The sequence below is a fragment of the Lonchura striata genome, chromosome 20 (assembly GCF_046129695.1).
Source record: "Lonchura striata isolate bLonStr1 chromosome 20, bLonStr1.mat, whole genome shotgun sequence".
NCBI classification, from domain to species: domain Eukaryota; kingdom Metazoa; phylum Chordata; class Aves; order Passeriformes; family Estrildidae; genus Lonchura; species Lonchura striata.
The window spans coordinates 6,438,737-6,453,970 of NC_134622.1; the positions used below are offsets into that span (position 1 = coordinate 6,438,737).

General features: G+C 52.2%; 2 protein-coding genes across 4 annotated transcripts; both read right to left on the minus strand.

Annotated features, from left to right (window-relative positions):
- Positions 1-205: 205 nt before the first annotated feature.
- PHKG1 (phosphorylase kinase catalytic subunit gamma 1) lies at positions 206-7,450 on the minus strand. Of its 3 annotated transcripts, none has more exons than XM_021550927.3 (10): positions 7,432-7,450; positions 5,238-5,354; positions 4,775-4,950; positions 4,437-4,491; positions 3,744-3,809; positions 3,410-3,573; positions 2,795-2,885; positions 1,893-2,046; positions 1,682-1,807; positions 206-517 (listed from the first exon to the last, which is right to left on the minus strand). In XM_021550927.3, the coding sequence occupies exons 2-10, from the start codon at positions 5,318-5,320 to the stop codon at positions 266-268; spliced, it is 1,167 nt and encodes a 388-aa protein (XP_021406602.1). In that variant the 5' UTR covers positions 5,321-5,354; positions 7,432-7,450; the 3' UTR covers positions 206-265. The 3 variants fall into 3 exon arrangements, with proteins under 3 accessions (XP_021406602.1, XP_021406601.1, XP_021406600.1); XM_021550926.3 differs by lacking the exon at positions 7,432-7,450 and adding an exon at positions 7,027-7,177; XM_021550925.3 differs by lacking the exon at positions 7,432-7,450 and adding an exon at positions 7,027-7,173 and having other exon boundaries at positions 5,238-5,371.
- A 1,495-nt stretch (positions 7,451-8,945) lies between these two features.
- On the minus strand, positions 8,946-11,431 carry CHCHD2 (coiled-coil-helix-coiled-coil-helix domain containing 2). The gene is made up of 4 exons (XM_021550868.2): positions 11,258-11,431; positions 10,453-10,699; positions 9,757-9,904; positions 8,946-9,265 (listed from the first exon to the last, which is right to left on the minus strand). Exons 1-4 carry the CDS (start codon positions 11,305-11,307, stop codon positions 9,255-9,257), a joined length of 456 nt encoding a protein of 151 aa, XP_021406543.1. The 5' UTR covers positions 11,308-11,431; the 3' UTR covers positions 8,946-9,254.
- Positions 11,432-15,234: the final 3,803 nt, after the last annotated feature.

Consider the following 15,234-nt stretch of genomic DNA (forward strand, 5'->3'; position numbering starts at 1 on the left):
CTGTCCCAAAACTAGCACTGCAGGTGCCTGAGGGCTGAGCCTTCCCCATGGGGAGCTGCAGCTGGCTCTGGCTCTGTTAAAAGGGTGCTTCTCCAAGTCCATTCCTCCAGTGAGACACACCCCAGGAGCAAATTATTTGCTGGGTTTGTATTTGCACCAGTCCTGAGCCAAGTAGAAGAAAACTTAAAAACCCCAGAAACCACCGTTTTGTTTTCCAAGATTTTACTCGCCTCACGGTGAGCCAAACCAGGGGCCGGGGCAGCGATCAGAACAGCCCCTCCTCAGTTGCCAGGGTGAGCAGGATGGCCTTGCAGGTGTTCTCAAAGAGGGCAGCTCTGTTCTGGGCCTCCCCCTTCTTCACCCAGTGGCGGTAGGTGCGGAAGGCGCAGGCGTCGATGAGCTTGCGGACGGGCTTGAGGGCGTAGGGGTCCCTGACCACCAGCTCCCTGGTCACCGACTTCACCAGCCGGTACTGGTAGTAGATCCTCACCGAGGCCAGCACGGTCAGGCAGATCACCTGGGCACAGGGAACAGCCTGGCAGTCAGGGGAGTTCTCCCACAACAGCAGTCAGGGGAATTCCCACAACAGCCTGGCATTCAGGGGAGTTCTCCCATAACAGCCTGACATTCAGGGGAATCCTCCCAACAGCCTGGCAGTCAGAGGAATTCTCCCACAACAGCCTGGCAGTCAGGGGAATTCTCCCACAACAGCCTGGCATTCAGAGGAATTCCCACAACAGCGTGGCAGTCAGGGGAATCCACCCACAACAGCCTGGCAGGGGAATCCCCACAACAGTCTGGCATTCAGAGGAATTCCCACAACAGCCTGACAGTCAGAGGAATTCCCACAACAGCCTGGCAGTCAGAGGAATTCTCCCACAACAGCCTGGCAGTCAGGGGAATTATCCCACAACAGCCTGGCATTCAGAGGAATTCTCCCACAATAGCCTGGCATTCAGGGGAATCCTCCCAACAGCCTGGGATTCAGTGGAGTTCCCACAATGGAGTGGTCCCAGTGCATCACCTCATGTGGGGGAGTCAGGAGGGGGCTCAGTGCCTGGCACAGTTTAGTTCCTGGGGGGCTAGCAAAGGGCAGGGGTTCATGCCAGGGCATCACAGAACCACAGCATGGTTTGAGCTAAAAGGGAACTTAAAGCCCATTATACTCCCTGCCATGAGCAGAAATCTCTTCACCTATCCCAGGTTGCTCCAAGCCCTGTTTGACCTGGCCTTGGACATTTCCAGGGATGGGGCAGCCACAGCTTCTCTGGGAAACCTCTGCCAGGGCCTCACCACCCTCACAGCCAAGAATTTCTTCCCAGTATCCCATGTGACACTGCCCTCTGGCAGTGAGAAGCCATTCGCCCTTGTCCTGTCACTCCATCCCTTGTCCAAAGTCCCTCTCCAGCTCTCTTGGAACCTCTTTAGGCAATGGAAGGAGCTCTAAGGTCTCCATGGAGCCTTCTCCAGGTTGAATGCTCCAGCTCTTTCAATGATTATTTTCTGAGGTGAGAGGCAGTTTCTCCCTTCTCCCTTAACTCCCTCCTGTCAGGGAGTGCCTGTTCTATACCTAGGCTGCCACATCCTCCCAAAACCCAGCCCCATCAGCCTTGCCCAATGCCCCAGTTTCTCCCAAACCCATCCCACTGCTGGCTCCTGCAGCTCCCAGCCTCATCCCCACCTTGAACTTGCGGAAAGGGCTGAAGTGCCGGACCTCCTCCACGTCGTACTGCTGGAAGAAGGGGTGTGCCAGCGCCTCGCCCGCCGTGTACCGCTGCTGCGGGTCCACCACCAGGAACCGCGAGATCTGCCGGGCCACCCGCTCAGTTTGGGGTACCCCAGGGCTCTGCAGCACTCCCTCCACTCCAGCTTTTCCCAGCCCAAGCACCCACCAGGTCCTTGACGGTGTCAGAGCGGTCGTCCCACTCCGGGGAGCCGAACTGGTAATCGCCGTTCATGATCATGCGCAGCATCAGCATCTGCTTGCGGTGCCAGAAGGGCGGCGAGCCGGCCAGCAGGGTGTACATGATCACCCCGGTGCTCCACCTGCGGGCAGCCCACACGGAACCTCCAGCAGCCCTGGGCCACCCCCGGGGCACCCAGCTGGCTCTGCACCCCAGGGTGGCCACGCCTGGAAAACCAGCAGGGAGCTACCCTGCCTGTGCCTGAAGAGGGGGGCTGAGCTCGCTGCTTGAGGGGGTTTGAGCTGAGCTGATGGGGAGCTGCTGCCTGGATGCTGCAGGAGGATGCCTTGAGATGGGAGTGTTTGACCCTTGCAGGGTTTTTAGGGAAGAGAGTGGGGCTTGGTGATGCCAGCCAGGCTGGATGCCCTTGGGCACAGTGCCAGGTGTCCTGGCTCAGATTGGAAAAGGGATGAAATGCCCTGGTGTGTGTCACAAGTCTGACCACTGAAACCTGAAGCCACCAGAAGTGGCAAAGTCCCTGCAGAGCTCTGGTGGGCTGCCCTGAGCTGGCTGCTCTCTCAGGGGCTGCACAAGGTGTGTTTAAAACCCCCATGTCATGGAGCTCAGCCTAAGCTGACTTCCATGAACAGCAAGTTTTGTTTTCCCTCCCACAATGGGGCAAAGTGGGGAGATGGGTATGTCCCCAGGCTGCTTCACCCCCTGCTCTGTGTAGAACCCCCTGGTGACCCAAACATGCCCTCACAGCCACCAATATTGGCTTTTGGTGCATCATTTCATTCTTTCCACACACTAAAACAGGTCCCCATGGGCACAGTTCTGGCTGTGCCTCAAACCCCATGTGTGAGTTTATGGAAGAGCTTCTCACTCACATATCCACCTCCTTCCCATAGCCTTGGTGCTCATCATCCATGGAGCACTGCAGGATCTCAGGGGCCAGGTAGCCAGGAGTGCCACAGATCTCTGTGGGGACAGGGACACAGAGCAGAGCATCAACCCAGGTGCCATTCCCACCCACCTCCAGGCAGCCCATGGTGGGATCTTTGTGGGAATGGTGCTCACAGGGAGGAATTACAACCTGTGTGCATCTCACTAGTGACTTTTTTGATGAATTATTGTGGCTAAGATGTGAGCAAAAAAATTATATGGATGCTTGTGAGAGGGGACGCCTGTTGCTGGATATGTGGCTCTTTGCATGTAGGAGTTGGGGGAAACAAGTTGGGGCAGTAAGTGGATGAAGTAATGGGGATCAACTGGAGGAAAAAAGAAGTGGCATGGATTTAGAACGGTTCTCCTAAAGAGCAGCAACTTTTTACATGGCAAGGAGAGAGGTGTGGAAGATGTGTGCAGGCAGAACTTGTGTGTCAGGACAGCAAAAGCAGCCAAACAGCACCAATTTGCCCCCGCAGGTGAGACTGGTGGCAAGGAGAGAGTGGGGCTGGAGGAACTCACCAGCCCAGCATCCCCCCACCTCTCCAGCCCCCTACCTTTTAGCTTCTCATTCTCGTTCAGCTGGCAGGAGAAGCCAAAATCTGTCAGCTTGATGTTCATGTCATCATCCAGCAGGATGTTCTCCGGCTTCAGGTCCCGGTGGACGATGTTGATGGAGTGCAGGTACTGGATCACTTCCAGCAGCGCTCGCATGATCTTCCTGAGGATGGGGACAGCTCATTCCCTGTCCCAAATACCTGCTGGCACCACGATCCCAGGGAAGGGGACAGGGACAGTGCACAGGGACACAGCCCAGGGTGCTGTGCTCTCCCCTCAAACCCACGCTCTGCTCTTGCAAGATGATTTTGATCCCTCTGCACCTGGCCTTACCTGGTTTCTTTCTCGCTCAAGGTGACTTTCTCAGTGAGGTAGTCAAAGAGCTCCCCTCTCTTCATCCTGCATGAGGGAGGGGAAACAGAGTCAGGCAGAGGCTGAGCTGCAAAAGCAAACCAGCCCTGAGTCCCTGGGGAGGATTAATCAGGGGTCAGTGCCTCTTAACAGCCCAAAATAACTTTCATGAAAAAGGGTAAAAATGCCTTTATATATTTCAGTAAAATATCAGGCAGGAGGAGAAGAAGCTGTGTCTGGAGAGGGCAGGTTTTGGATAGAAACACAATTGTTAAGGTTGGAAAAGATCTTTAAGATCACCAAGTCCAACCATCAAAGATGGGGCAGGGATGAGGATCTCCCAGTGCCATCCCACTCCTCTGACATCCATTGCACTCTCCTGGCATTGGGAATTGTGGCTTTGCAGACACCCTGGTCCCACTGAGCATATAAATATCCCTCAGGGATGCATGACAGCTCCCACCAAAGGTTACAGGGAAACCCGAGCAGTGCTGAGCCGCTGACAGAGGGAAAACAGTGCTGGCAGCAGAGCTGCAATGAGCTTGCAGTAATTGGGGCCTGATTCTACCTTAAGAGCTGCTTGTCCCTCCACTTTGCCATTTTTGGGCTGTAAAAAGTTGGGAACAATCTGCAGAGAGGGAGTAGACCCAGGGTGCTGAGCCAGCTGGTACTTACAGGTCAAACACCAAGAAGAAGAAGGTGCTGGATTCATAGCTGTCCTTCAGCTGGACTGTAATAAGAACAGGGGCTGTGAGCACAGTGTTCCTCTCCATAAATGGACTAAAAATCTGATTTAACTGCTAACTGAGTTAATGAGGAGCTGATCTTCACAAGTGTTGTGCTTGGGAGACAACAGGGGGGCATTGCTGGGGTGTGTGCGTGGAGGGAGAGCAAAAAATGCTCTGAGCTTGGCATCATCCAGGGATTTCACCCCAAAAACCCTTCCTGGGGACACCCTGAGGAACAGACAGGGCAGAAATTGCCCTTGAGTGGATGCTCAAGGCCTGACTTACTGACGTTGGGGTGGCCCGAGACCTTGCGGAGGATGTCGATCTCCTTGGTGGTGGCTTCCCGCAGCTCCTGCACCTCCTTGGGGGAGATGTTCCCCGCCGTGATGTCGATGATCTTCACGGCATATTCCTGCCTGGTGGTTTTGTGAATGCACCGCCGGACCACGCTGCTCACCCCCCTGCCAGGGACAACAGGGACAAAAGGGGGGTTGGTTCCATCCCTGCCTGCCCAGCCACCAGCACCTGGGCTGGCTGGGATTTTCATGCACCAGCGGGTCTCGCTCTCTGTCGTCCTGTCTCGGTGGGACAGAAGGTTTTGAGCTGATGGAAAGTGCTGTTCCATGCTATTTTTAGCCCCATGCTGCTGTGGGCCCTGTTTGTATCAGATTCCCAGGGAACACTGTTCCTATTTGGCACTGAAGGACGTGAAACCAAAACAAGCTGCTTGCCAAAAATAAAGCTTTACCTGCCCAAAACCTCCTTCGGCTCATATTTTTCATAAAACTCCTTGGATGAGTTCCAGTCTGGTAGATCTTCTTCCTTGGTCATCTCTGGCTCCTGTCAGGCAGCACTCTGGGCTTGTCTAAGGGCAGAAAGGAGCTGCAAGGAAAAAAGAGCCAGGATGGGCACTCACTGCCCCCAGAGCCAGGATCATCAATCAATCCCTTGTGCAAGAAAAAAACATTGAGGAGGAAAGAAGAGAAGGAAGATCCTGGACCAACCAAAAGGGGTATTTTGCTGCTTGGAAAAGCCAAGCTCTGCCCTTGGGATGCTGCAGAGATCCCACTGGGAACAGGAGAAACCCCACTGGATTCCCTCAAAGCCTGGCTGGGGCCAAGGCTTTGGGAAATGCTGCAGCACCCCAAAATGTCATCCCTTCCCTGTGCCCAGATCACAGCAGCAGCCTCCAGAAACACCACCCCAAGTGGAAGCTGGAATCAGCCCCTGTTGTTTTTCTTTTCCTTATTATTTTTAAGATGATAAAATTGTCTTTGGCTAAGAAGGAGGGAAAACAGCGTTTAAAGGGAATAGAAATGCACTGAGGAAGAAAAAGAGATGGTGAGGGTCAGTGAAGCAGCAAGAAGGGCTGGGTAGGTCAGGGTGCAGGTGGGGACAGGGGGACTGGGGACAGTGGGAGCTGAGCCAGTGTGAGCTCAGCAGCTCAAAGAGCTCCCTCAGCCACTCTGGTGCGGCTGCCAGCAGCCTCCACTACTCCTGAAGGGCTCTTGTCCCATTTCTTCTTCCTATTTCAGGCTTTGGGGGTTTTATACAGTTTGTTTGTGTGCCCCTTCATGGAGTCCAAGCAGACAGGATGGAAAGCAGTTCTTACAATTCTGGGCAGCAAGACTGTCCCTTTGGGATGACAGTTTGTTGCTGGGGAGGGGACAGAGGTGGGCAGGAGATCCCCAGTTCTGTGAGCTTCCCTTTGCCCTCCTCTCAATAACTTTGCCAGGGCACTGGCAGCTCTAAGTACATTTAAATCTCATTAGCAATGTGTTATCTGTCCTGACCTGATTTTAAGGACCAAAGTGCTGTTTTGGGTGTCTGGCTGCTGCTGCCAGAGATGTCTAACACAGGCTGGGGCATTTCTAAACAGCCATGAGCTTAACTTGCAACATTTTAGTTGTTGGAAATACTGAGAGCGATGCCAAACCAAACTGAAATCACAAAGGAGAGGCAGGACCAGGAAGTAGGGAAAATAAAATATCTTTGAGGTGTGGAGGGCGAGGGGGTGGTAACCAAAATCTGCTTATTTTTGAAAATCCAGGTGCTGGGGGTTGGTGTTGTGGGGAAGAGCTGGAGGCTGGGGAGCACTGCCGGGAGAAGCCTGGAATCTGCGTGCTGCCTTCTCCTGGGAGGGAAGAACCGGGAGTTTGTTTAGAACACCCTGGAATTATAAAAGTATAAAAGCAGCAGGTGCAGGGCTCTGACGGGACACTCTGGGTTCACCGGCAGAGCGTGAGGGGGATCGAGAGGGGATTTTCTGCCGGGAGGAGATTTTCTGCCGGGAGGAACACTGAGGGTGAGGCGCAGCTGCCAGACGAGGGGGGATCTCTGAGGAGGACAAAGACATTTAAATACCCATCGGGATAAACCCGCACAGCTCAAGAAAAAAAAGCAAGCTTTTAGGCCAGCGGGGGAATGCGGCCCTTCTCCCTCAGCCGCTGAGCCGCAGACAAAGAACGCTGAGCACGGGAGATTTCCCGGCCGGGACCCTCCCTCACAACCCTCCCTCAGCGCCGCCGGCTCCTCACCTCGCTGAGGGCAGCGCCGGGCTGGGCCCGGGCCTGACACGGAGCCGCGGGAGCCGCCGGAGCTGCCGGAGCCGCGGGAGCTGCCGGAGCCGCCGGAGCCGCCGGAGCCCTCAGCGCCGCCGGAGCCCTCGGAGCCCTCGGAGCCGAGCGCTCAGGGCCGGCCGCCGCCGCCCGGGCCCGCCGAGAGCGCGGTGCGAGCTGGCAGCGGAGCGGGCATGGCCGGGCCGCCGGCAAGGGGGGGCCGGGGCCGCCCCGGAGCCGCGGCCCTTCCCCGGTTTAACCCTTCCGCTCCTCCCCGCGGGCGGTGCTCGGGGCCGCCCCCGGCGCGGCTCGGCCGGGAGGGCCGGGCAGGCGGGAGAGGTGGGAGGGAGCTCCCGGTGACAGCGCTGCCGCCCCGGTCCTCACCCAGCGCCGGGTCCGGGCGCCTCTGGGGCACCGCCAGGGATGGTGACTCCGCAGCTTCTCGGGGAAATTATTCCAGTGCCTGACCACCCACTGGTTTATTTTCTCCCCCTAATATCTAACCGAACCTCCCCTGTATCAGCTTAAGGCCGTTTCTTTGTGTCACAGAGTGGCCCAAAGCACCCACTGGATTTATTTCAGTTTTTCTACCCCAGAAATGAGAGCTGGATCAGCAGAGGCAAAGCTGCTCCTGTCACCAGGACAGACAGTTCCATCCTCATCCCGTCCCGGTGCCTCTTGGGCACCTCCAGGGATAGTGACTCCGCAGCTTCTCTGGGAAATTATTCCAGTACCTGACCACCCACTGGTTTATTTTCTCCCCCTAATATCTAACCGAACCTCCCGTGTATCAGCTTAAGGCCGTTTCTTCGTGTCACAGAGTGGCCCAAAGCACCCACTGGATTTATTTCAGTTTTTCTACCCCAGAAATGAGAGCTGGATCAGCAGAGGCAAAGCTGCTCCTGTCACCAGGACAGACAGTTCCATCCTCATCCCGTCCCGGTGCCTCTTGGGCACCTCCAGGGATGGTGACTCCGCAACTTCTCAAGTGGTACAAAGCACCCACTGGTTTTATTTCAGTTTTTTTATCCCAGAAATGAGATGAGAGCTTGGTCAGCAGAGGCAAAGCTGCTCCTGTCACCAGGACAGACAGTTCCATCCTCATCCCGTCCTGGTGCCTCTTGGGCACCTCCAGGGATGGTGACTCCACAACTTCTCTGGGAAATTATTCCAGTACCTGACCACCCACTGGTTTATTTTCTCCCCCTAATATCTAACCGAATCTCCCCTGTATCAGCTTAAGGCCATTTCTTCCTGTCACAGAGTGGCCCAAAGCACCCACTGGTTTTATTGCAGTTTTTTTACCCCAGAAATGAGATGAGAGCTTGGTCAGCAGAGGCAAAGCTGCTCCTGTCACCAGGACACAGTTCCATCCTCATCCCCCCTGCGGGAGGCATCTCCTCTCCCTCCTGAACACCGATTTACTTTTCATTTCCAGGAACTGCAGCTGAGAGGTGAAGTGCTTTAGGAACAGCCAACAGCATAACAGCACTTCAGGGAAAACAGGTCGTGTTAGGGAAAGTATTTTCAACGGGAACTGCACTTTTCACAGCAGGGTTATTCCCCACCAGTTCCTGGTGGGAGCACAGCTTATCCAGGCTTTTCCATTGGCATCCAGGAGGGTGTTTACTTTAGCAGCCCCAAGGATTTCAGTGGCTGCTCCCTCCAATGGGAAAAGCAGGGTTTGCACTTTGCATCAGTAAATACTTTAAAAATAATTACTATTTTCATGTAGCAGCAGTGGCTTTGTCACTTGCCTGAGCCAGGCAGGAGGGAAGGCCACAGGCTCATCCTCTCTTATGGTTCAGCCCTATTACAGCATGAAAAGAACACCCTGCCAAAATCAATTCTCACATCCTCACCCTTCTACTCCAGCACTCAAACTCAACTAAAGCAAGGTAGTTCTAGAGAGAGTTTATTTATAGACATTACATACATTCAACACAACAATCAGCAAAACCAGTTAAATCCACATTAGCTCATTCTGCTTTATTATTCACTCTTCCATTTTGTGCTAAATTAAATTGCGGCTGTGAAGTTAGATCACATCAGAGGCAGCTATGGCAGGAATCAAGCCACAGGGATGAGTGTGAATAGATGAACTAACAAAATACCAGATAGCTTTAAAGTTTATTACTGAAGCTTTTTGTTTTTCATTCATGGGTCAGTTCTTGCAAGATGATCTTCAGCAGCCTCATTGTGCCAGCTTAAGCCAAACCTGAAAGGGAATGAGTTTTCTCAGTGAGTTTTGGATCCCTGAATGGAAGGGTAAGGAGGTATCTCAGTAAATTCTGGATCCCTGAATGGAAGGTGTTTTCCCTGCCACAGGCCAGATTTGTCACGGTGTTCCCCCTTCCCTCATGCATTTGCTGGGATATGCTGAGCTGCAGACATTGCACAGCTGCCTCCTTCCTCCCAGGACAGGATGGTTTCATAGTCCTTAGAGCTCTGCTAATGCCCCATATGTGCTGTTGCCACTTTTCCAGTAATCTTCAATCCATGCACCAGCACAAAAAAATCAGGAATTCTCCCTCCCTCCACCCCACAGCACCCCAAGCACAAAGCCCAACAGAACAGCAGCTGCTTTACCTGACTTCAGAGCATCTTCATCAGCCCCCAGCTGGATCAAACCCCCAGGGCATCATCCCCATGATATTTTTACAGATTATCCCCAAATTTAACAGCTGCCTGCCAGCACTGTGTACTTACCATTGGCAACCCTGCACTGCTTGAGCACCTCACTGAAGCCCTCACACAGCTTGAGGTCAGTCTGGTTCTGGGCACACTCCAGGAACTGTTTAATTTCATACTGGCAAGGACCCTGCTGCTGCTGGGCAGCCTGAGCGGCCTGGGGCTCCTGAAACACCAAATGGACCTGTAAGGACCCTTCCAACACAGCCAAACCACCCCCACACTGCTTGCTGATGGTTCTTCCCTGCATTTCAGTCAAAATCTTCATTTTTTTAATGGAGAAAAAACGAAAGCTAAAATACAAAACAAATTTCCAGCAAAAAAATGCCACATTCAGAGCAGTTTTTTAAATTACAAACACTTGAGTGATTTTGATATGCTCAGGTAATTCTGGCTGGCACCTGAGCAAAGGTCTCCCCAACATCAGACCTGGAACATGGAAGTCCTGCCTGAATCAGAAGAATACAGTAGAAAATAACACCAACACCTTGCCACACATCCCTCTGAACTCTTTATAAGATGACTCATGGTGAGTTACCTTGGAGATTCAGTCTGTAGCTACACACTTTATATTTTTTTTTTATATATACAGTCTATATAAAAACTTTAAGCATCTCAGCTGTGACTCATGTGGTGTTTAAGGCTCCAGCAACTCCCTCAGCCCACACAGAGCCGAGCTGCCATCAGTCGGTGTCCAGCTGTGCTCCCCCTCACCTGGTAAGTGATATCAGGCCTGGCAGCTTCGGAGCTGCCGCCTCCACTGAACCCTCCGGTGATGGCGTGGCCGATGGTGTGTCCCACAGCCGAGCCCACGGCCACCCCGGCAGCAGTTGTGGCCATCTGGGCCATCAGCCCCGGCTGCTTCGGGGCCGGGGTCGCCACGGCAGAAGGCGGAGCCGCTGCGGGGACAGAGGCCTGAGGAGCCGGTGACGGAGACGCGGCTCTCCTCGGAGGTGCCCGGCTGCAGGGACACGAAGAAAAACATCACTTCATCATCATTTCATCATCATCATCCCAAACCTTGCCGGGCAGAGGCCATGTGGCCGCAGGGCCAGGAGTTCACCGTTCCTCCTGCGGCACGGAATGTCCTGAGCTGGAAGGGACAGGCAGTGTCACAGAGTGCGCGGCACAGGAGGCCCAGGATCACGCTGGGATTACACACGCCCCTGTTACACGCTGAAGGAGCGAACTCGGTGTTCTGCTAAGCGTCTTATGCAAGACAGGGTCCGGATTACAGGCTTCTTTCTGCCTGGTTACTCCCCAGCTCACATAAGTGTTTTGAGGAAAAATACAATTTAACCCAACAACGGTTGATTACCCTGGTGCTGGCGCCCAGGCCCTGCTGCCGAGCAGACCCACTTCCATGCCCCAAATCGCCCAACAACGCTCCGCGAACCCACATCCAGCCCAGCCCAGCCGGGCGCTGCCACCACCCCGGCGCGTCACCCGCCCGCACAATGGCGGCCAGGCCACCGCGGCCTGCGCGGGGCACAGGAGAGGAGGAGAAGGGGGCCCTCACCTAGCGGGGGGCGGCACGCGGGACGCGCGGCTGCGGTTGCCCCTGGGCATGGCGGCGGGGAGCGGAGAGGAGCGGAGCGGAGGGAAGCGGAGAGGAGCGGAGGAAGCCCGAGCGGCGCGGCCCGGCCCGACACCCGCACGCCGCCTCTGAAGGTCACCGCGCGTGCGTCACTTCCGGAACGCCGCGCGGGGGCGGGGCCGGGCGGGGCCACGCCCCCTCCGCCCGCCTGAGGCGCCGCGCGGCGGCGGTGAATAAATAAACGCCTAAAGTGCGGTTACAGCCCTGCCTGAGGGGCTCTTGGTCATCATAAAGGTTTAAATACCGATAGACCTGCATGTGCCGGATTTTCGGCCACAATAAGCGCCTAAGTTGTGATAAATAGCCGCGCGCAGGATCCTCAGTCACAGTAAACAGTTTTACCGTGATAAACCTGTCTTTATAGGATCCTCCGTCTCAATAAACAGTTATATGGTGATAAACCTGCCTTTGTAGGATCCTCGGTCACAATAAACACTTTTACCGTGATAAACCTGCCTTTGTAGGATCCTCGGTCACAATAAACAGTTATATCGTGATAAACCTGCCTTTGTAGGATCCTCGGTCACAATAAACAGCTTTACCGTGATAAACCTGCTTTTGTAGGATCCTCGGTCACAATAAACAGTTATATGGTGATAAACCTGCTTTTGTAGGATCCTCAGTCACAATAAACACCGAAATAGTGTTAAACCCACGTCTCTGTGGGACTTTTTGCCATAATACGCATCTACATAGTGATAAAGCCGCTCTTGTAGGATCCTGAACCACAACAAACACCTAAATCTGTGAGAGACCATTGGTCTTTAATAAATAAATACCTGAATCTGTGAGGGACCATCAGTCTTTAATAAATAAACACCTAAATATGTGAGGGACCATTGGTCTCGAAATAAAGACCTGTGAGGGACCATTGGTCTCAATAAACACCTAAATCTGTGAGGGACCATCAGTTTCCGTAAACACCTAAATCTGTGAGGGACCATGGGTCTCTAATAAATAAACACCTACATCTGTGAGGGACCATTTGTTTCAGTAAACACCTAAATCTGTGAAGGAGCATTGGTCTCTAAATAAACACCTAAATCTGTGAGGGACCATCAGTCTCTAAATAAACACCTAAAGCACAATAAACCTGCACCTGTGGCACCTTCAGTCCCAATAAACACCCAAATCGCCATGGAAAGTGTTCCAGCCTTCATGGAATCGTTCTCTGTGGAAAACGAGCCTCCAAAAGCCTCTCTGAATTCAGCCCTTCAGTAGAGTTACAGATTTTATTTTATTTCTATGGATTCGTGGGATCCTCTCTGGAGCAGAGAGGGGATCCCGTCGATCCATAGAAATATCTCCAAGGGGTGCCAGAGGATGATCCTGGATTATTTTCGGTGATGCCCAGCAACAGGACAGGAGTAATGGCCATAAACTAAAACACAACAAATTTCCCCCTCAACACAGGAAAGAATTTCTTTATGTTGAGGGTGGCAGAGCTCTGAACCTGCAGCGTCCCTCTCTGGTGACATTCCAACCCCACCTGGATGTGTTCCCTGGATGATGTCCAGAAGTCCCTTCCAACCCAAACCATTCTGTGATTCTGTGATTTTCACCCCAAAAAAGAAGCGAGGATCACTTCTGCCCCCTCATCCCCACCCAGAGGCTGTCTTCTTGCTTTAGAGACACTGTCTACTTGGAGAAATTAATTTTTAAATTGATTTATTAACTATTGTGTTAATGAAGTTCTTTCTACACACAGCAGCAATGATAAGGGATACCACAGTCAACAGTTATGATAATTCACGACCAAAAAATTGCTTGTTGGCAGTTTCTTCACTTAAAAAGAGGTGAAAGACCGGGAATTTCAACATCTTTTACATCAGGGGATGTAACTGTTGCCTGATGAAAGAAGTGCTAACGTTGTGAGTTGCAGAGCATAAGTACAGCTCAGAAAAGCAGTTGCTGATGAGAGAAGATAAATATAAATTATAAACCATGTTCAGAACAGGGACATCTGCAGAAGCTCAGACCTCTGGTGTTGCTGCAGGAGAGCTTCTCCCTGGCTCTTGGCCTCTCTCCATCTCTGAGAGCAAATCACAGCTCAGAAAGCACGAGTTATAATTTTGCTTTTCTAGAGTTCAAGCTGCTCCTTTCTTAATGAGTAGTTTTCTCATTTCATTGCTTTTTAATTAATAGTTTTCAATTTTCCCTCTTTTTTTTGTTTTTGTTTTGTTTTTTGCTGGCAGAGCGATTCTTGACGCTCGAAGTCATTTTGCGACCGCGTCCCTCTTGGATTTGTTTTGTTTTGCAGAACAATGAGGGCAGGATGGCACTGCAGGCGGGATGAATGCTGCCGTTGTGCTTTGTCCTCCTGCTTTCCTTGGGAAAACTCCAGAGCTCCCTTTTGCACCGGCTCATCCTCACATCTGCTGATGCCACAGTGCACAAGGATCTGGAGAAGGGCATGAGAACCAGTAGCTGGTGGCCAACCCAAAAAAAAAAATCAGCAATAATTGTGCTTGTGGTGGTGCCCACAGCGAGCAAAGACGGTTTATTTTCACCTGCCATGACTTTTATGTGGGTACACCACAGGGATTAAGTGTTTCTTTAACCGCCAGCCAGGTGTTGCTGCTTCTTTTGATTGTGAAATAAAGAAGATCCAGCCCTGATTTTGGGGTGTCTGTCTGATCGTGACCCTGTGTGGCAGGATGGGATCGCAGATCTGGGAAAAAAAGGTGATGAAATCCCATTGCTCAAGTGCAAGGCTGAGCGAGCCCTGGGGGAATCCAGCAGCAGCTGCTCCTGAGCCAAGTGGAGCACAAGGCTGCGGTGTGAAAATCAAATTGATTTAACAGATTTAATAGATTTCTTCTATTGTCTGTCCAAATTACAAGCTCGTGATGAGTTCGGGAGTGTAACAGGCCCTGTGCACACCAGATGGGCTCTGTGCAGGATGCAGGAATTTGGGACATCCTGCCCAAAAGGAGGGAAAATCACCAGGAGAACGGGGCTGAGGCTCACCTCACCCTAGCTCTGGTGAAGTGACACATCATCCCTGAGGTCACGCCAGCCGGGAAGGCTTTGCTCGCGTTTTTCGGAACTGCCCGGTTTCCCCCGCGTCCCACACTGGAGAGGAAAAACGCGAGGAAAATCCCATTTTCCTTATGGAAATGCCCATTTGCATTTTGGAAATGCCCATTTTCCTCTGGAAAAGCCCGTTTGCCCTCTAGAAAAGCCCTTCCTTTTCTTTTTTTTTTTTTTTTCCTCTCTGGAAAAGCTTGTTTTCCCTCTGGGAAAAGCCCATCTTCCCACTGGAAAAGCCCATTTTCCTTTTGGAAAAGCCCATCTTCCCACTGGAAAAGCCCATTTTCCTGCTGGAAAAGCCCATTTTCTCTCTGTAAAAACTCATTTTCCTTTTGGAAAAGCCCATTTTCCCTCTGGAAAAGCCCATTTTCCTGCTGGAAAAGCCCATTTTCTCTCTGTAAAAACTCATTTTCCTTTTGGAAAAGCCCATTTTCCCTCTGGAAAAGCCCATTTTCCTGCTGGAAAAGCCCATTTTCTCTCTGTAAAAACTCATTTTCCTGCTGGAAAAGCCCATTTTCCTTTTTGAAAAGCCCATTTTCCTTCAGGAAAGCCAATTTTCCTTTTGGAAATGCCCATTTTCCCTCTGGAAAAACCCATTTTCCCTTAGGAAAAACCCATTTTCCCACTGGAAAAGCCCATTTTTCTTTTTGAAAAGCCAATTTTCCGTCTGGAAAAACACATTTTCCTGCTTGAAAAGCCTATTTTCCTTCAGGAAAGCCCATTTTCCTGCTGGAAAAGCCCATTTTCCCTCTGGAAAAGCCCATTTTCCTGCTGGAAAAGCCCATTTTCCTTCAGGAAAGCCTATTTTCCTTTTGGAAATGCCCATTTTCCTTTTGGAAAAGCCCATTTTTCCCTTTGGAAAAGCC